Raw genomic sequence first — 20,953 nt, 5'->3', positions numbered from 1 at the left:
TGCGAGGGGTAAGCCTGGGGCGTGGGTGAAAATCTGGGGCCCCTGGAATGCCTATCGCGGGGGTATTTGCGAGCCGCCACTGCTGCCGGCTGCCTCACCAGCTCCGTCCCCCTAGCCGACCCCCTCCCCCAGCCACGGGCACGTGGTTCCCCAGTCCCTGATCTGTTCTCATTCCCCTCTTCAGAGTTTGGCGATTGGTTGGGGTCCCCCACTTAAGGAGCGCGTGCGGTCACTTGGGATTGCGGGTTGCCTTGCGGGTGTGGTTTTTTGTGTTGTTGTGTTTAGACAAAAGGAAACCGTATTGTGGGCTTGGAGTTATGTGGCCTGCGCTATTGATATCTCCTGATTTACCTTTTTGCACCGCCAAGAGATTTTTCTGTATATATGTCATATGCTTCTGCCACTCTAGCGGCCGGCCAGACGGTTGTAGGCCCATACTTGTAATTATTTGAGATTGCAATAAACGGTTTCAAAAAAAAAAAAAAAAAAAAAAAAAAAAAAAAAAATTAATACAAGACGTTTGATGCCAAACATCTTTGGTTTCAGTCACGCCTCTATGAAGCTGGAGAACTCATTTTTGACCAGTGTCCAGCACATGTCCTTAAAGGAATATGCTACTTACCAGTATGCATCTGTTCTTGGCATGTAGAGCTGCAGATCTACACACTTTTGCATAGATCGCCATCTGGTGTTGGGCCCGGTGTAAGGATCGCGGATATTCTGCAGGAGCGTCTGGAGTCGTGTAGATGAGTCCACAGCCGTCCCCCGTGTCTCCCCGACTCTATCAAACTCTAGAGTGCGAGGAATCCACTGGGGAAAACAGGGAAACAAAACAAGGATAGGTGGGGGGATCCGGTAGGTCTGGATAGGTGATGTCGTCAGGAGGAACAACAGGAGCGTAAGAGATCTCCACAAGGCAAACAAGTAGATTTCCCCGCTGTAAGATAAAGGTAGTTAGTGGTATACCTCTGTAACGCCCACCCTGTGTCCCTACTTCCTTGGTCCCCCAACACCTACCGGTATATCTTCTGCTGCTAAGTAGAAGTCTGTATGAACCAACAGGTGTGATCTAAGTAGTAGTACCTTAGGGTGCAGCTGTAAGGAATAAGTATATCAAGATTATTCTCCTGGGAAAGTAGAGTATCCCTGTAACACCTGAGGAAGGCGGGGAAGAGCTAGTACCTGGCTTGGTGATTAGAAGAGCGGGAAACCTAACCCCCCTGCTCAGTGGTCCTCGCAATATATCACCACCGGATTCCAGGTAGCTATTCCGGATGATGAAGGGAATGGATGTAAAGGTGACTGGAGGAAAGTATACTGGGGGCGTGAAAACCGACCAAAGGAAAAGACTCCAGCTAATCCAAACTTGGAGTACCTTAACAACAGGCAAAAACAATACTAAATGATATTCAAGGATGACACATGAACCAGCTAGGCGAATGACAGAGGACACCTCGCTAGACAGCGCTAGGAATGAAGAAAGCGCTCCGTCAATGTCAGACCTCTCAACACGAGGAAACGCGAGACAGGAAACCCCTGGACCTCCAACCACCCAGCCGACCTTACTTGGGTGAAGATGTCATAACCAGGAGCAACCCTCGTGAATATCCTGAAGAGCGAGGACACCTTCCACTGTCAGTAACGACAGGATCCACACGCTACAACCACCAGCGCCGAGGAACGTCCCCGACACCAAACAGGAAACCGGAACGAACAAAACAGGAAGTCAGGCAACAACGCTTGTGACGGAAATGGGGCTCGATGCAAGAACGCGAAGCGGCGTGTATACGCTCTTTGCCCCTTATATACTTGCCACCTGCAGGGGCTAAATCGCGTGGCATGACACCCGGATGTTTGCAGTTTGTTTTTCCTCTTGGAAAGTATTTTGGAAGTCACGAGGTCGGTGACTCCTCCTTTGGATCGTATTGCGCATGGGCTTCGGCTCCATCCTCAGATTGTTTTTCGCCAGCAGGGAAAGATGGAGCGTAGTAATAACAGTGAAGAAACCCATGTGTGTTGTATCTAAATAAGATAGACTGGAACAGATACAGGTAGCCGGGGAGGCGGGTGGGCGTGTGTGACTCTGCAGCTCTACATGCCAAGAACAGATGCATACTGGTAAGTAGCATATTCCGTTCGAGGCATATGAGCTGCAGATTACACACTTTTGCATAGACTATATAGCAGTTCCCAACCTTAGCGGCGACCACCGGTATCTGTTGCAGTGGTTTGAAATAGTGTTTTTAGTACAGCCTGGCCCACACTAGCTTGTTGCTTGGTTTGCACATCTACACAGTAATGTTTAGTGAAAGTGTGCGGTGTTGACGATGTAGCTGCTTTGCAGATATCTAATGGGATGTTCCCTAGAAAAGCCATAGAAGCCCCTATCTTCCGTGTAGAATGGGCTTTAGAGGGAACGGATAGCGTTCGTTTTGCTTTGTGGTAGCAAATCTGGATGCATTTTACAATCCACCTAGCTATCCCTGATTTTGAGAGGTGGTTGCCCTTGTGTGGTGAGAGAAAGAGACAAACAGTTGTTTGGTCTTTCTGAAAGGTTGTGTTCTTTGGATATAGTAAAGTAAGGCTCGTTTGACATCTAGCGTGTGTAGAGCCCTTTCTGCAACAGTCTGAGGTTGCGAGAAAAATACCAGTAATTCTACAGATTGGTTTAGGTGAAAAGGAGAAATGACTTTAGGTAGGAATTTTGGGTTGGTACGGAGAACAAACCTTGTTCTGGTGAATTTGAAGAAAAGGTTCTTGTATGGTAAGTGCTTGTATCTCACTGACCCTTCTAAGGGAAGTGATGGCTACAAGGAAAGCTGTTTTCCATGTGAGAAATTGCAGTTCGCATTTATGCAAAGGTTCAAAGGGCGGTCCCATTAGCCTTGTGAGAATGATATTTATGTTCCACACAGGTGAGGGTGGTACTCTGGGGGGAATTATTCTTTTTAGGCCTTCCATGAAGGCTTTAATGGCAGGTACTCTGAAAAGTGATAGGTGCTGCCTGTTTTGTAGGTAAGCTGCAATTGCTGCGAGGTGGAGCCGAATGGATGTATATGCTAGATTACACCTTTGTAGGTGGAGTAAGTAGCATATGATGTTTTGTATAGATACGTCTAGAGGATTGATTGTGTTGTTATGGCAATAAACAACAAATCTTTTCCACTTGGCAGCGTAGCAGGCTCTAGTGGTAGGGCGTCTAGCTTCTCTGGTGACGTTCATACAGTCAGAAGGAAGGTTTAGGTATCCGAATTCTAGGATTTCAGGAGCCAGATCGCAAGGTTGAGCTGAGCTGGGTCCGGGTGCCTGATCTCTCCATGGTTCTGGGTTAGGAGGCATGGTGAGAGGTGTAGCTTTTGGTGTGGTACTACCGAGAGTTCCAGCAGCGTGGTGTACCACAGTTGTCTGGCCCATGTTGGAGCTACTAGGATCAGCGTGCGGGAATGCTGTTGTAGCTTTCGCACCACTAATGGAATTAGTGGGAGAGGTGGAAAAGCGTACGCAAATTTGCCTGACCAGTTCATCCATATCGCATTTCCTTTGGACAATGGGTGTGGGTATCTGGCGGCGAAGCTTGGGCATTTTTTGTTTTCGTGGGTGGTGAATAGGTCTATTTGTGGATGCCCCCACGTTTGAAAGAACGGGTGAAGTTCCCACTCGTGGATCTGTTGCGTCTGTCTGCTGAGCACATCTGCCATGGTGTTTTGGACTCCTGGGACATGTTGGGCTAGGAGAAAGATTTTGTGTGGAATTGCCCATCTCCATATGCTCTGTGCTAGTTAAGAACGCTGTGGAGAGTGTGTGCCGCCTTGTTTTTGAATGTAATACATGGCCGTCATGTTGTCTGTGCGAATGAGGACTGCCTTGCCTGAAATCTGTGTCTGAAAAGATTTTAGGGCTAGAAAGATTGCTAGTAACTCCAGATGGTTGATATGGAGTAACTTTTGTTGCGGCGTCCATGTGCCCTGCACTGTGAGGTGTAATAGATGAGCTCCCCAGCCAGAGAGCGATGCGTCTGTTAGTATTATTTGTGGAACCGGGCCCAGGAACGGTCGACCTTTGGAACGGTTTGTGGTGTTCCACCACTGCAGAGAGCGATGGGTGCGACAGTCTCCCAACACCAGGTCTGTCAGTTTCCCCTGGGCCTGGTTCCATTGGCGCGCTAAGCACTCTTGGAGTGGACGCATCTGGAGTCTTGCGTGGGGCACTATGAAAATACAAGAGGCCATCATCCCTATCAGTTGCATAAACACTCTTGCTGGAAGGGAGTGTTGAAGTATGAATCTTTGTCGCAAAGCCTGAATGCTTGCAATCCTGGCCGGATTGGGGTAGGCTATTGCTTTTGAGGTGTCTATGGTGGCACCGAGGTATTGTTTTATGTGGGATGGTGTTAGCTGGGACTTTTGGTGGTTCACCGTGAAGCCTAGTTGGTGAAGTAGTTGGATTGTAGTGGCGGTGTGGTGTACACATTGGTTGTAGGACGTGACTTTTATCAGCCAGTCGTCCAAGTATGGGAAGACGTGAATGTGCTGTCTTCTGAGGTGTGCCGCCACTACCGCTAGGCATTTGGTGAATACCCGTGGTGCTGTTGTGACTCCGAATGGGAGCACCTTGAACTGGTAGTGTTGCCCGTCCACTACAAATCTGAGGTACTTTCTGTGAGCATGGTGTACTGGAATGTGGAAGTATGCGTCTCAAGTCCAGTGTGGTGAGGAAGTCGTTCTGGGAGAGGAGCGGAAGCACCTGCTGAAGTGTTACCATGTGAAAATGGTCTGAATGTATGTATGTGTTTAGGAGCCGGAGATCTAGAATAGGTCGTAGAGTCTCGTCCCTTGTTCGATTGCATGTTTTTGTAGGAGGGAGATTACCTCCTGTTTTAGTAATGTGGAATGTTTTTGTGACATTGGGCGTTGCCTGGGTGGAATGTTTGGGGGGGGGGGGGGATAGATGTTAATTCCAGGCAGTATCCTGAACGAATAGTTTGGGTCACCCACTTGTCTGAGGTGATGTCTCCCAGACATGAAGGAAATTTTGAAGTCTGCCCCCGACCGGAGTGGGATGGTCTGGAGGGAGCGGGGGGAAGTCATTGGGTAGGCGGTGGGGCAGAGCGGGCGGTATTTGTTTAGCCTCTGCCTTTATTATTATTGCCCCTATAGCCGCCTCTTTGATGACCCCTTGCGAAGGTGGACTGAGTGGGGGATTTGTAGGAAGGGGACGCGTTATCTGAGGAGTAGCCTCTAGATGTACTCCGAAAGGAAGAGCGGCGAAAAGAGCGCCTAGGAGTGTGTGACTGCAGGGCTCCCATGGACTTCGTCGTATCGCTGTCCTTCATTTTTTCAAGGGCCTCATCTACCTTTGGGCCGAATAGGTGTTCTTGGTCAAAGGGATGATTCAGGATGGAGGCTTGTACCTCTGGTTTAAAACCGGATATTCTTAGCCAAGCATGGCGACGGAGGACGACGCTAGTATTAATGGCCCTGGAAGCCGTGTCTGCTGCATCTAAGGCACAGCGTATAGAGGTGTTAGTTATTGTCTTACCCTCTTGAATTAATTCATTGGCCCTAGTTTTATATCTTTCAGGGAGGTGGTGCATTATGGTTTCTATTTCATCATAATGTGCCCTATCGTATCTGGCCAATAGCGCTTGGGTGTTGGCGATACGCCATATATTGGCTGCCTGTGACGCAGTGCGCTTTCCTGATGCGTCCAGTAGCTTTGACTCTTTGTCAGGTGGTGGTGCCTCGCCTGACGCCTGGGAATTTGATCTTTTTCGTGCAGTGGAAACCACTAGGGAATCTAGTGGCGCTGCCCCTTTGATATAGGCAGGATCTGTGGGGGCAGCTTTGTATTTTTTCTCTATGCGTGGGTTAATGACCCTGGCCCTGACTGGGTCCTTAAAAACCTCTGGCGCATGTTTTACCACCCCCTTGAGTATAGGTAGTATGGAGGTAGACCTGTGTGTGGTATCAAATGTGTCGAGGAAGAAATCCTCCTCCACTAGGTCAGTGTGCAACTCTACCCCGTGAAAGTGTGCCGCTCTTTGAAGTAGGTGGTGGAAATCTAATGAGTCTTCCGGTGGAGATGGCCTGGAAGGGTAAAGGTCATCTTGTGGGACGTCGGGAATATCTGGGTTATTGTATTCGTCCCATGGGTCTGGGGATCCTATAGGGGTGGGCTCTTGGGGCACATCCCCTGTATAGTGATATGGGTCCCCCTGATCATCATCGTCTGGAGACGGGGTCAGAGAGCGATGAGGTGGGGGTGGAGAAGGCGGAGGGGGCGGAGGTGGAGAGGGTGGAGGAGGTGGGGAAGGTATTCTGAAAGGGGAGGTAGCAGAGTCCTTCCTCTTTGGAGGTGGAGGTGAAGCCGGTTTGTCCAAATGTCTGTTTTTGGAAGAAAGTGCCAAATGTCCAGTTTTTGGATCCCTGGTGAGAGTTTTTTGTAAGGGATCCGGTGTAAATAGTTCCTGTGACAGTGTTTGGTCCGTCGGCGCCGAAGTCTTCGGGGCCGATGACTTTTTAGGCTTGTCCATGCCAGTTTGCTTAGCACTGGGCTTGGGAACCTCCGATTTCTTGGTCGGAGCCGAGGTGGGCTTCGGATTGGAAGTGTCGGTGCCGAGGGTCTTCTAGGGTTTGGTCGGTTCCGAAGATGGCGTCGGTACGGAAGCGCTGGGTTTCGACCCCGAGGACTTCGGTGCGGAGCTCGGTGTCGAGGTAGAGGTCGGTTTCTTTTTCGGTGCCGAAGTGTGTTTCTCGGCACCGCTGGCAGGCTGGCTCGAGCCCGAGCCGCTGGAAGGCTTATTTGGCTTCACCGGGCCTGAAGGTGGGGTGTGTGAAGCAGTGTCTCTGGTCTTGCCTAGGCCCGGAGGCGAAGGCGTGACCGAAGCCTTTTTGGGTGTTGGTGCGGGTGTGGGGGGGGGGAGGTATATTACTCACGACCCTCTGCGCCGGAGTGATGTCCTCCACATCTGAGTCGTCGTCCTCGGAAGCACTGACGAGGTCCTCTTCGGTGCGCTGCTGTCCCGGATCTTCGATGTCCTCTCCGAAGATATAGACTGGAACGGAGGTCGAGGAGTGTGCCATGTTTCATCTGGCTCTTCGGTCCCGAATAGTCTTTTTCGATCTGAAAGACTTACAGGCCGGACAGTCTCGAGCCTCGTGTTCAGGGGAGAGGCAGAGGTTGCACACCTCATGAAGATCGGTGTGGGGGAATTTGGACCCACATCGAGGGCACTTCTTAAATGGAGTTCTTTCCATCAGCCGGGACCGGAGCTTAGGTAGGCCCGAAGGCCGCCGTCGACGACTGGAACCGAAGATTTGTCGATGAGAAGGTGTGTTGATTGAGGAGATCGTGATCGAAACAATACCGCGATGTGAGGTGAGGATTCCGCTTCGATCGTCGAACTGGAAAATGTTCGGAACCGGAGCGCGAAGATTACATCCGAGCCCGATGGCGGAAAAAAACAATCTGAGGATGGAGCCGAAGCCCATGCGCAATACGATCCAAAGGAGGAGTCACCGACCTCGTGACTTCCAAAAGACTTTCCAAGAGGGAAAACAAACTGCAAACATCCGGGCCCAACACCAGATGGCGATCTATGCAAAAGTGTGTAATCTGCGCTCATATGCCTCGAACATAGCTTTACTGGTCACTTGTACTTGTAGTATAGTGCACCCTACCTTAGGGCTGAAAGACCTGCTGTAGGGGTTACGTATCTATACTTCATGCAAGTGTCTGCAGACAAAGCACACAGGGCTGTATGCTAAGTCGTGTTTTCGCTTTTGTCTGCCCTAAGACACGCAGCCTGCAATGGCAGCCTACATGTTCTTGGTGAGGGGTACCTTAGGGTGGCATAACACATACTCGGATAAGGAAAGAGATCTGACACTAGGGACCTGGATAGCAGGAAGTCAGTGAACTTTCTATCAAAAATGCATCGAATACGAGGCAAAAAGTGGGGGTGACCTACATCCCCACGGCTCTCGCTGTGCTTCACTAGCTGCCAAAGGATACAATTCAAAACACTTTCCATTGCACATCGTGCGAAACACAAAGTAGGCCTGCGTATCTTCCATAACCTCATCAACCCTTGCTATGCCAATAGACAAATTAGGTCAAACAACTTATGTTTTCTCGCCAGAATTAAGAGAGCCAGAGGCGGAGGCCGCTCATTCGCTTATCTTGCCACAAAACTCTGGAACTGATCAGCCTTAGGCTAAACGACAATCTACTACGTTTCAGAAAAGAGCTTAAAACTATAGGTATGTCTAAACGCTCCCTTTTCAAGCAAGGGCTTTTACCACTGGGAACCCTGTCTCGAGTAGCCATGCGTTCAATAAAAACCTGTGAATAGAACAGAAAACGCTTGTGCTTCGCAAACAGGTTTTGGATCAGTTGGTTCAAGATATTTGCCTACGCCTTTCCACCTTTCCCCTGATCCCAAAAGTGTTGAAGAAAGCAAAGATAGACTATTACAATTGGATCCTTATTGCTCCGGCGTGGTCTCGCCAGTACTGTTACAGCAAACTGCTGCAGTTGGCAGAGCTTCCAGCTATTCCTTAGAAGGTGCATTCCAGAATATTGTCCAAACATTTATTTGTGGAGTCTTGTAAAGCGCGAACATGACCTGTCAGGGTATCATAGCGCTGATATATAAAATATAGGAAGCATTCAGTTATAAGAACAGAAAAACTGCAAAGTAGCCATCAGGTAGGTAGATTCATGTTTCAACATGAGATTTGCCCAGTTGCATTCCTCAGGGTTGTGAATGGAGAAATGTGTTCATCAGAAGCCTTTGAATTTCTTTTTTGAAGGTGGTCATCCAGGGCTTGGTCCTGATTATGGGTGGCAGTGCATTCCATATTCTTGGGGCTAAGTCGCAGAAGGAGCGGTTGTAAGTTTTCTTTTTGCTGCGGTTTCAGCAACAGGAAGTTGGCACTTGTTAAGGAACGACTGCCCCGTCAGTTCTAGTTTATTGGACAGGTATACGGAAGTGTTGTGGTGAAGGGCATTGTTTGTCATGCAGGCTATTTTCAGCTGGACCTTTGCTTTAAACAGGAGCCTACTTAAACGTTTTAGGCCTGGACTGATGCGGTCACATATTCTGCATCCCGCGACTAGTCTAGCTGCTGAGGTCCAAAGAAGAACAAAAAAGGGAGTAGAGAGGTACCACTCGTCCGAGTGGTGGAGGTGGATACTTCCTCCCGGTCAAATACTAGTAAACATAGGGATCCACCCGTAGGTTGAATGTGTAACAAGACTCCCCACGGGGACAAAGATGTATCCCACAGCCGTGGAGAATACAAGTCAGTTGTTTAAATACCCCTCACACACCAAAAGGGCCCTTGGTGTCATGCTTCATCATGGGGGTCTTCCCGCCCCTCTACGGGACGGGGCGTGCTACGACCTACGACTACGCGGGAGCACTGTTAACAATGAGAAGACTATGTGTGATGCAAGGGTGTGAGAGGAAGGGTCAGGGGTGAATGGAAAAGTAAATTAAAAAATACCTGGATCTTTGGTCTAACGAAATTTATTATACCTTATGAGCTGGTATTAATAAAAACGGAGCCGACCGGGGTGGGTGATTTGGCGGATATTTATCTGGGGATTCATAGCCGAGTGGGCAATCCCACCACCCGGTTTCAGAGCTCATGAGGCAATTTTCTCTTTACAGCAAGTTATGGACCATATAAGACCTATCTAGGCATTACCATAGGAGGTTATTTTCTTCCTATATTGATCTATCCACACCTTTTTATTTATTGACACATCACAGTGAGTTTCAGGAAGGGATCTTTAAGGTCCTGAAGAAGAAGCTTGGGGAAGCTTCGAAACATGTCGGCACCATTAGGAGGCACAGCTCATTGAGGCATACTTCCTCCTCCCCCCACTAATTTTTATTAATACCAGCTCATACGGTATAATAAATTTCGTTAGACCAAAGAGCCAGGTATTTTTTAATTCACTTTTCCATTCACCCCTGACCCTTCCTCTCACACCCTTGCATCACACATAGTCTTCTCATTGTTAACAGTGCTCCCGCAACCAATAAGACTTACAAGGCTAAGTGGAAGCGTTTCTGTATCTGGTGCAGAAATAATGTTCATCTCTGCTACAAACAAAGCCTTATCAGATCCTGTCATACTTGTTAAATATGGCCAAAAGTGGTCTCAAATATTCTTCTGTCAGGGCCCATCTGGCTGCAATCTCCAGATTTAGAAGGACTGACAGTTCGACACCTCCTCTGCTTTCCCAAAGGATCATTAAACAATTTATGAAAGGTCTCTTCAGAGCTTTTCCACCTCTTCAACATCCTCCAGTTCCATGTGAGCTTAATCTAGTCCTAAATCAGCTGATGTTACCTCCTTTTGAGCCGATACAGGGAGTAAACTCAGAATATCACGGAAGAGAGCACTACTCTCGGCTCGGACATCCGTTAGGAAAGTGGGAAAAATACAGTCATTCATCATCAGAGAACCCTTTCTCCGGATCACTAAGGACAAAGCGATGCTCAGAACCAACCTTAAATTCGTTCTGGATGTGCCTACTGACTTTCATTTGAATGAGCCTGTCATTCTTAGATCTTTCTTACCCAATCCATCCTCACCAGCAGAAAAATCATTACATTAGTTAGATTTGCATAGATGTCACAAGTTCTATATAGACAAAGGACAGACGCACATCAAACCAGTTCTTTGTATCATTTGCTCAACCATTAAAAGGTCAAGCCCTGCCCTGGGGATAGCTCATTGGCTCTCAGACTATATTACTTTCTGTCTTGCCAAAGCCAAGCGTCCTATTCGGGGAAAAAGCGAGGGTGCCTTCCACCAGGGCATGGGTTCAACTGCAGCACTCTATGCTGGGGTGCTTTTGAGAGACCTCTGCTGTGCAGCAACCTGGAGAAGCAGGCATACGTTCACAAAGCATTACTGTCCAGAAGTGGAGGCAGAAGCTGATGCAGCTAAGGGACAGGCAGTCCTGAGAAACCTCTAACTCAAGGTGAGCCTGCTTCCCGATTTGCTGCATTTCATAATGTGTACTGCTTGCTAGTCGGATTCAAGCTTGTGGATATATAAAAGATGCAATGTTGGAGAAGAAATGAGTTACTTACCTGTTACTCGCCCTCCTCTCCGGTCACAGGTTCATATTTTATTCTCGCACTTGTGCTTTGAAGTCTGAGCTATATTGGTCTCTATAGCGAGTATGAGTGCTTAAGCTTCCACCTCATTTACTGAAGTTTGGGTTCTTTCAAATTAGGTGGGTGTGTTACTAAAAATACTGTGTTGCTTAAGCCCTATGGTCTTTTTACATTATATACTATATGTTGTACATTTGTATACTGCTATTTTAATGTACCGGGGATTCGCAACCTGACAATGGGGAATGATTCAATCATGTGAATGTTTAAAAAATCCACTGTTCGAGAAGCAGAAAGATCGCTACCACTTGATTTCCCCTCCTTGGATCTCCCCATGAGAGAGTCAGTGTCGGGAGGAGGCAGACTTGTTGAAGCAGGCTGGAAGGCTGATCTTTCCAGCCGCTGTCTTTTTTTCTTATCTTCCTCTGCTTCAATATTTTCAGTCATACCTCAATCAAATTCCATCTTTGTTTTTAAAAGTTCTCTGACAATTTTTTGGTAAATGTCACATTCTTTGACAGAGTGTGAGGGAGGAAGGCAGACTACCCAAAACTTGTAAGCACCAGTAACAGGCTTTTTTCTCCCACGAGGGGCACTTTGAGAAAAGGGAGGGCATTTTGATTAAACAATCTTGTCAGAATGAGCAGCTAACTGGCACACTTAATAGCAGATTAAACGAGGCGTTGAGTGGAACACTAAAAATAGTTTCCTTACAGGAATACATTTTTTTTTTCGAGAGCCTTCACTCATGAGCCGGAAAAACAGAACAAGCTCTGAGAAGCAACTGACACTAAAAGGCATTGTGGGAAGGGTTGCCTCCCAGGTTTATAAAGGCTTCTTCTTCCACTAACGGCAATGTCAACCTATCTGGCTGCATTTATAACCTTATGTACACAATGTGAATAGAAGTCTTGCTTTTTCAATGTTGCAATGCAGGGCTATTTCACTTATATGACAACGCTATATGTACATTCAGGAAAAATGAAGAAGCTGATACGCTTCCATTACATGTTTCCATCATTTCATTCATGGGCCGACATTATTTACTGCTGTTTCCAAGGAAGAAAACTATGCAAAGGGCTGTTCCGGGGTCCGCAGAACAAAGCAGCGAATTTCCAAGTGTTTATGACTATCTATGAAGATCCTATGATGCAGAGCTTGCGGTCTACTTACAACTCAAAATTATGCTTGTCATCAAAAGTTATATTCATGAGAAGCCAACTGGCAAAAAACAGACCGGTGCAACCATGCATACCGTCTGAGGATGTTGCTGGTGCTGACCTCCCTGGAAGCCGTCTCCAATGCAACATGTGCGCGCTGAATATTAGGATTATGTATCATCTCGCCCTGCTGAACCAATGATTTCGCTCGTCTGTGATACGTTGCTCTTTTCCCTCCTGATGATAGTGATCAGACCTTAAGAGGAGGCCTTCCGAGTTGGCTATAAGACATTGTGGTGTTGCTCCCACTATTACACATTTTCCTTTTCTTTTTCTCCTTATCCCGGGAGCCTGGGCACACGCCCCCTTCCTGGCCATATAGATAACCAGGAAGGCTGGTGACACATGACTTAATCTATAGAGGGTTGCCTGGAGCTTTTTTTTTGCTTTTACAAGACCTTTGGTGTCACAACTCTAACTTTCACTGCTTCCTCGAAGCAGTCAGTAATCATTTTGCCATGTTTTTCTGCTTTGGGAGGAACTGCACTCACCTCCATGTCCGAGTTTCTACAAGCAACACATCCTTCACTTCTACCATAACTTTTAAAGTTTGCTGCCCTCTGGATAACAGTGCGATGCGCTCTGGGATCACTGGGAGGTGAGGCAGTAACTGGAGAGGGCTCCAGCATGCATTATAGCCCTCGCATTCGCCATCACCCCCTTGAGGTGGCACGGAGTCCTGAAGATCATAATGATCATGGGCAGAATCAGTGTGAAAAGACTGTACACACGCAGGTGAATGTGGTCTGCATGAGCGCTGTGTTGTTGGTGAATGCTGTCTTGATGGAGGCTGTGGAGGAGAAAGGCCTGGACTTTACTCTTCTTTGGAGCAGGTTAGAGCTGAAACTCCTGAGAATTCATTGTTGAATGTTACCATCCTCATCTTTGGAGGGGTTGGCTGGACTGACTCCTGTTGGGGAGGACATACTAAACGTTTCCCTAAAGGGGGGTGGATATATATATATATGCAATATAACATCTGGGACCACCGGGAGCAAGATGACTGGTGTGGGCTCTCTTGGTGTCTAATCCAGAGTGGAAATCTTCCTTAAATTGAACTCAAAGCCGATTTCAGTTCTGAGGGTGGATGGTCTGGCTTTCGGGCTTGAGCTGGTATGGTTGGACTCAAGGGTTGAAGCCCATGGCTCAAGGCTGGTCTGCAGCCAAAGAGGGCTTTTGATGCAACGTGGGCTTGGAGCTGAAAACCTTATGTTGTAACCTACTTCGGACTCCTCAGAGCCAAGAGTGGGCGTTATTTGGGTGGGATCTCTGTGCTGCTTTTGTAATTAGCTCAGCCATGCTCCCTTAATCCAATAGCATATTTTCTTTTTATTCCTGAAAGCCTGGCAGACTGAACAGTTTGACTCCTTGTGATCTCAAGGAAGCAGACTTGATGTTGGTCTGACCACAGGAATTTTAATTGCACCTCAGGCAGCATGGAAATGAATAATCTCCATACTCACCAAGAGTCATTCGGAGATGACCGGAGGCCAAGAGCCACTCCTATGGTGCTGTTGATGTGTGCAGCGGCAAGATGCATTAGGAGTGTTTCGACAATAGAATACTGGAACCAAAAATGATTGCAGAAGTGGTGCGATGTTCCCAGAGCATGAGGAGAACTTTCGAAATTAATGTTGAAAATAAACAATCTAAAGTGGAGTCTTTGTCCTGGTGCATTGTGGGCTTCAGAGAGCCGTCACACAATCTTTTGAGACTGAAGACTTCTGTGAAGGAAGGAATTGCAAAGTGCCCTCGTTCAACAATGGAGCATGCGATCTACAGCAGCCCACGCTACAACCGAAGACCTCATGTTGGCCAGTACGACTTGTCTGTGTTTGTAAGACACTGAGCCATGGAAGGGATTGAACTTCTCTCATGAGCCTGCTTAAGACCTGTTGAGGTGGGGAGAGCAACGAAGGGCTACAAGACAGAGCGCCCAGACCACCGCAAGAATGTAAGGGTCCTAGTTGACTCAGCTCTGAGCCTGGAGGGTAAGAAAAGGGAGCAGTGAAAAAGCCTTTGGAGTTCTGGTACTTCCTACTTTTGCCATTGGTGGAGACATTGTGCCTAGATTAGCAGTTTGTAAAATTAAGAAAATAGTGGTAGATCTAGACATGAGTCTGGATGGCCAGGTCGAGAGTTAGTCCAAGATTACTAAATTGCTTCTCTTTAACATCCTCTTAGATAAGATATCACTTTTCAGAAGGAGTGAGTTTGCCAAAGCCGTGAAGTAATAGCAAACAATCACATCTTTGCTAAAGCAACCAAACGGGTGCACTTTAAGGAAATCCTCGGTGTTGTGTTTTCGCCTCATCATTTCTGTGTCATTGTGAGAGAAAGAGCGAGAGAGAAAGACACTATGCATCAGTACATACCATTCATGTCTTTTCAAAATTGTACTCATAAGGCAATAATAAATACTACATCTACAAAATCGAGTCTGAGTGGCTTCCATCTTGAACAATCCATTTCAAAAGCTGCAATCCTTAAAAACGGGTTTCAAGCTCAAGACATCCTGAATAGATCCGCAAAGAAGCCTGTAGACAGGCGATAAAGTTCGAAAAAGTGACCTCAAAATAAAGAAATAAACAAAACATGCAAGGATCCGCTCAGAAGACATACTGCGCCGAAAACAGGCAACAATCTGTCCAGAAGAGTTGCTGCACAGAAAAGAGGACTGAGTATGAGTAGGGACGGCCAACAGAAGTGTCAATAGGATCTAGTTATCCCTTGGGTGCAAGCTCTCGGGCTTCCATCGCAATTGCATTTACCGTAAAAGAAATAAAAAAAATTAAGTCTACTCCACCTGTATGGATGAGTCCAGAGTACAGAAAAAGGCAAGGTGCTATCGACATAAGAGCGTGCAACAGGGCTGTCCGGTTTCTAGGCTAATGGTGAAGCCTGAGCCATTCATAACAGACTACATCTTGCATTCTTTCTTAGGACAAGTAAGGCTGGTTCCTGCAAGTAAATGCAATATAGAATTCTTCGCAAATGACAATGTACCATAACCAAATGTTGCTTTATCCAATTCTATAGATATATTAAAATAAAAGCTTCATACATGAATGCCTATTGTTATGTTATGCAGATTTGTAGAGCGCACTAGAACACGGGAGCATATCCTCACTACAGGAGCAGAGGTACACAGGGAACACAGCTCTCTCACTAGGATCTCTAGAAATCAATGCAACACCTTTTCCCAGTCATTTGATTTAGACCTCAGCTCACGTCCAAGATTAAGATGATGTTGACCAGCCCTCCTCCCCTCAGCAGTAGTGTGGCGTACCCCAAAGAGGGCCACCTCTATCCCTTCTCTGACAGAAACCTTTGTCCCGTCTGTCGAACAATACCTGATCATGACATTTAGGACAGATCCACATGCCCCTGGGAATAGTTTTCAGAGGAGGCTCCAGACAGTCCAGGTGATACACACGTGAGCATGTGTCACACATCAGCAACTGCCCGCTCTTTCTGCAAACGCTGCAAAAATCCTCATGGATATCGCCCTGCAAGATTTATTGGAAAGATACAGAGAGAGAAAAAGAGAGAGAGAGAGAGAGAGAGAGAGAGAGAGAAGGCAAAAAAGTGAACTTTAACATCCACATGCTTAGGTTAATGTGTCACTCTTCAGTACAGCTTCAATAGCATTGAAAAGGGTTCCGGTGGGTCTCACAGCATCGCACACTCTACGGCTTCAAAGGTGGAGTGGGAGAAAGCCTACCTTTCGGAGCACAGAAAGGTAGCAAGAGTCCTGGTCATATATACCACTGTAGAATCCCCCCCTCCTTTGTTTCACTTTACCACAATACAGCTGAGTAATATCACCAGACAACAAGCACTGCTTGGCACACATCGGCACGTTTGTCCTGCTGGTTTTCTGTGAAGTTGCCCCAGATTCAAAATATGATTTAAATGCTAGCACTGAAGAATTCACTATGTACAACACTAAAAATAATGACAAAATGTACACACTGCATGTGCTCCAGGACCGAAGAGTGTGTGGATCACCACCTTACACTTTCCATTACAAATGGCGCCTACACACCAAGCAATGCCCATCAGAAATGTTGAGGTTTATTTTCCAAGTCTCCTGAAGCCAAACAAAACACGCGGCTTAATTTAAACAGAAGCCTTTTTTCTTGTACAAAAACTGCTTTTTAAGGCAACGAAGTGCATATCCTGAAGCTTACATATTTTAGTTTCTTGTAAAGCTAAATAAACTTATGTTAATTAAAAGTCTGTGCAGAGAGGTTTAGGCGTTACAGCACTCTATATTCACTGCTAGGGAAATGCCACAAACAACAAATGCGAGAATTAAAGCGGTTCGACGTACCCGGGAGCATTTTGAATAGCACGGATAAGCTTATAGACCAGCAGACATGTCAGTCCAGAAGATACTTTTCGGTCCAGCAGCTCAGACCATAGTGTTGGGAAAGTGGATGAAATATCATCAAACACTGCCAGATAAACCCAGCGTAGGAAATGCTGGATACGAAGCCAAGTGACAAAGTAATGTCTAATATGATGCAGCCCTCAAATGAGAGCTCAAGAAATGTCCCTCAACAAGTGTCACTTGGTTGTGAAAGGAGCAATGCTGTTTGGGAAATCCAGATGGATCCATAGTTGCACAGTAGACCTCCCCACTCACTGCTTGGAGACTTACAACACTAGCAGTGTCCGCTCCAAAGCAAGGCGAGCGCTGCTTCCAGGATTCTGCAAACATGTTTGTAAACTACAGCCAATCTCAAAGAAGACCACATGTGTCAGCCGGAGGTGTGTGGGTTGAGAGGTAGATCGTACATAAAAACCAAGCTCAAGCCCCGAAGGCGCCAACTCTTTGGTGACCCTTCTGGCCGCTACATGAATCTCTTGCTTGCCCTCATTGCTTGTGCCTCTAGCTCCAATACACTCAGAAGGAAATGTTCATTTCTCTTTCTTTCATTAGAGGAAACCTGAAGCTGTTCTGGATACCAGTGAGGACATATTACTGCTAATCCTTGTTCCGCATCATAGCGATCTTTACTGATATAAAAAACATTAGAAAATGTTGCTCTTTACCATACGTATAACAATGACAGTCAATGGTAAAGACTGTATTAATGTAAATGCTTAACAATGCGCTGCGGCCTATCTGAGGCTCTGCTTACCAAAGCGGGGATGCTATTTCCTTCTTTTATAATGAGGTGCAAAAAAAAAGGTTGACAAAAAATAAATAATAATCGTAGAGCATGACCATAGCCCTGCTACCTTAAGCGCCCTGAAAAACACATGCGTTATGAAGAGAAAAACAAGCAGACAGGCTACCACTGGAAGGTTACAAACGAGGACCCTTCGTTTGAAGGTGTCGGCGGCCCTCGCACCCAATCCCATCGTGCTACGCGCGGCTTCAGAGCACCAGTTATTTTACCCTGCTCATAAGAGGAGGATCCTTAGGGTGGTAAACCTTCCCTCCCCAAAGTCTTTTTGTTTTCATTAAATTCTTTGTGAGGCTTGTCTTGGGACAGATTATTGTTTTTTTACATCCGTTTCTACATTTTCTCCACAGAGATTGGCAGTCATGTTGTCTTTGCCATTTAAAAATAAAATCGCAATGCCAGTGACTTATGGAAATTATCCAGCATGCACTTTGTTTTAAAGAAATGATGTGGCGCGGATATGAACTATCAGATTTACAAGCCGACAACATACAAAACATCATCTCTGCGATTTCATACGACTTTGTTTGGAATTTAGAATTATTTATAGCATTAACCTAGCTGCAAGGCAGTGGAAAGCTGTAGAGGGTCAAAGTTTCATTGGTGAGGTAACTGCTTTGCAAGAGTGAAAGGAGACAGTACATCAAATCATCGAGTGGATGCACTTGGTCAACTATTATACCTAGAACACCAGATGACAGAGAACAACAAGGCCAAAAATGGAGACAGATGGCTTAGTTAGACTCCCAGAAGACACTGCGGGAAACAATGGCTGCAAGTTCTCTGATCACGCCCGTGCTTGCAACAAGTTTGAGCGCGAGAGGCTATAGACCGGGGTAATCTAGACCACAGGCATGTCGGGCTGCAAGAGGTTATATCAAGGCTTCTGTTCGCGACAAAAGATTCAGGGTTGGGGGACAATTTTTGTTGATGCAAAAGTGTTCACTATCCATGTCCCAGCTGATGATGACCTTCTGTGTGACCAGGGCGTAGAACCTCACAGGTGACCACTAACAATAGAGGACAGCAAAGCTGAACTAAACACTCATCCAAATGGTTTGTTCAAAATCCAATGCTCCGCAACCTTCAACAGTCCGAGCATGAGTGAACCTCATCTGAGCGGCCATTATGGAGATCTTCGCGCCAAGGAGACACCATTCAAAAGGCGTCTGGTGGGGCTTCAACTACCCCCCTATAAAACATTAGGCCACTAAAGGGCATTGCTGATCTGCTGCTGTCTCTGGCCACATGAGCCATCCAAGAGATCTATTGCTCTTGGTCTCTAAAGAAAGAGAAAGATCTGAGAAAAGAAAGTCTATCATTAGAACAACAACACCTGGATAACATTTACAGAGCAAACAAGTTTGATCCGGCCACGGGCAGCGACTTTAAGGATGATAGATCTGAGAGACGAGGAAGCACTGGATGCTGGGGCTGCATCCTAAAAGGGGATTAGATTGGATGTAATCGTAAACCTCAGAAAAGAGTAGAAAAGTAGATAGTAACACCACAAACCAACCAATTTTTCAGGCATCTGTCCTCTTGTGCTCACAAGCCAATTTGTCACCGAGATTATCACAAACAGGAAAACCTCCCCATCTAGACGAACTAAAAATGAGCCCAACAGAAGCCAACTCATTTGAGGCCCAAAGCACAGTGGACCTTGAAAGGTGATTCACATGCTGCCGGCAGCAAAGCAGTATTCCAGATTATGAATTTCTACTTTTGCTGAATAATATGCAAACATGCCAACACCGTTTTTGTAGCTGCCATTGTTTCATGTGTGTTTACTTTAATTTATATAATTGAGCTTGCTTTCCTGTTTTCTGATCTGGTGCGGATCTACTGTGACAAGTACTGTGAGTACACCCAATGTTGCCAACATGCTAATCCACCGTTTTACAGAGATCCCTTTTTGAAGTGTGTGTGCAGATGACACATTTCTGCACCAGTGTGTGAATAATCCGAACTTGGGCACTGAACATGGCACCAGAGTGCTAACAACTCTTTCTAATCCTCTTTCCCAGTCTGTGACGGCTTTAATACCTTTAATCCTTTACTCCATCTGTGCGCAAATCTGAGCTGAACCAGAAAGATTAAAACATCTGTCAGAAAAGGGTCTTCTATCTGCCAGAGCTGCCATGCAGCTGAATTCAGGCGCCTATTCTAACACAGCCAAGTCCCAGGGTCAGATTGGGACAGAAAATAGGTCCGGACACCAAACTCATTCACCCCTACTAGCAAACCAAACAGCTAAAAAAAAAAAAGTGGGCCGCATTTGCGAAACCAGGCCGTTTTAAGCTAGAAAAGACAAAGTGTAGAGGAGTTTTGCAGGGGCTGGAAGACTCATGGATTTGAGCTTGCTGCAGGCAATGATTGTCAACAGTAAAAGCTGACCCTCCAGACTATAATACAGGCCCACAAACGAGCAAGACCCCGGCCCACGCCAGTCATTCACTGACTTGACGGACAAGCTCCTCTGGTGCTGCCAGATCGCCCTATGGGCCAGTCCGACCATGCTAAGCCCTGCCCACCAGCGTTAGTACAGAAAGTGCCTAGTAAACCCTACTGAAAGGCGCTGCAAGGAAGGATTAGTGCACATGCTTTTTGACAATGCAATTTGCAAAGAAGAATGGGTGAAATGCAGTGAGTGTGGTGGCGAGGGGGTGGAAGGGACAAACACGTGAAAAACATAACATTTCAAAAGTAAACACTGCAACAGTTCGAGCGCAGATGTCTGTAAAAACATAAAGCAATTGAAAACATGTTAGTGGTTACAGACAGGTCATTCATTAAGGACAATACATTTGTGTGACCCCATTCACAGCGCCATCTCAGAGAAGCAGCATAGCCTCATATAGGTTATTATCTAAGGCCTGGGGGGGGTCACTCTGACACAAGTCTATACTTACCCTATCAGGCCTGATCAGAAAGGCATCTTTCCACATGACCTCACAGCCCAGTATCCCAGACCCAGCTGTGACGATGCGGTCAGTGGACACCCTGACCACTAAGGCATCCTTCCACACAGCCCAGAATTCCAGACCAGCTGAGACGATGCAGTCAGTGGACACCCTGACTACTAAGGCATTCTTCCACACAGCCCAGAATTCCAGACCAGCTGTGACGATGCGGTCAGTGGACACCCTGACCACTAAGGCATCCTTCCACACAGCCCAGAATCCCAGACCGGCTGTGACGATGCGGTCAGTGGACACCCTGACCACTAAGGCATTCTTCCACACAGCCCAGAATTCCAGACCAGCTGTGACGATGCGGTAAGTGGACACCCTGACCACTAAGGCATCCTTCCACACAGCCCAGAATCCCAGACCGGCTGTGACGATGCTGTCAGTGGACACCCTGACCACTAAGGCATTCTTCTACACAGTCCA

The 20,953-nt window shown here is 46.8% G+C and overlaps 1 protein-coding gene across 6 annotated transcripts in view; it reads right to left on the bottom strand.

Moving 5' to 3' along the window:
• Window positions 1-20,953, bottom strand: part of PHF21A (PHD finger protein 21A) — a 737,785-nt gene that overhangs the window by 74,670 nt on the left and 642,162 nt on the right. For 4 of the 6 annotated variants that reach the window (XM_085646699.1, XM_085646696.1, XM_085646698.1 and 1 more), the window contains one exon: window positions 15,714-15,869. The exons of the other annotated variants lie outside the window; for them this stretch is intronic. In XM_085646699.1, the coding sequence (XP_085502825.1) occupies window positions 15,714-15,869 (156 nt within the window). The remainder of the gene's footprint in view (window positions 1-15,713; window positions 15,870-20,953) is intronic. 6 annotated transcript variants of the gene reach the window in all.

This window comes from Triturus cristatus, chromosome 3_1 (genome assembly GCF_964204655.1).
Source record: "Triturus cristatus chromosome 3_1, aTriCri1.1, whole genome shotgun sequence".
Taxonomy (NCBI): Eukaryota; Metazoa; Chordata; class Amphibia; order Caudata; family Salamandridae; genus Triturus; species Triturus cristatus.
This window is presented reverse-complemented; position numbering and strand designations above follow the sequence as displayed.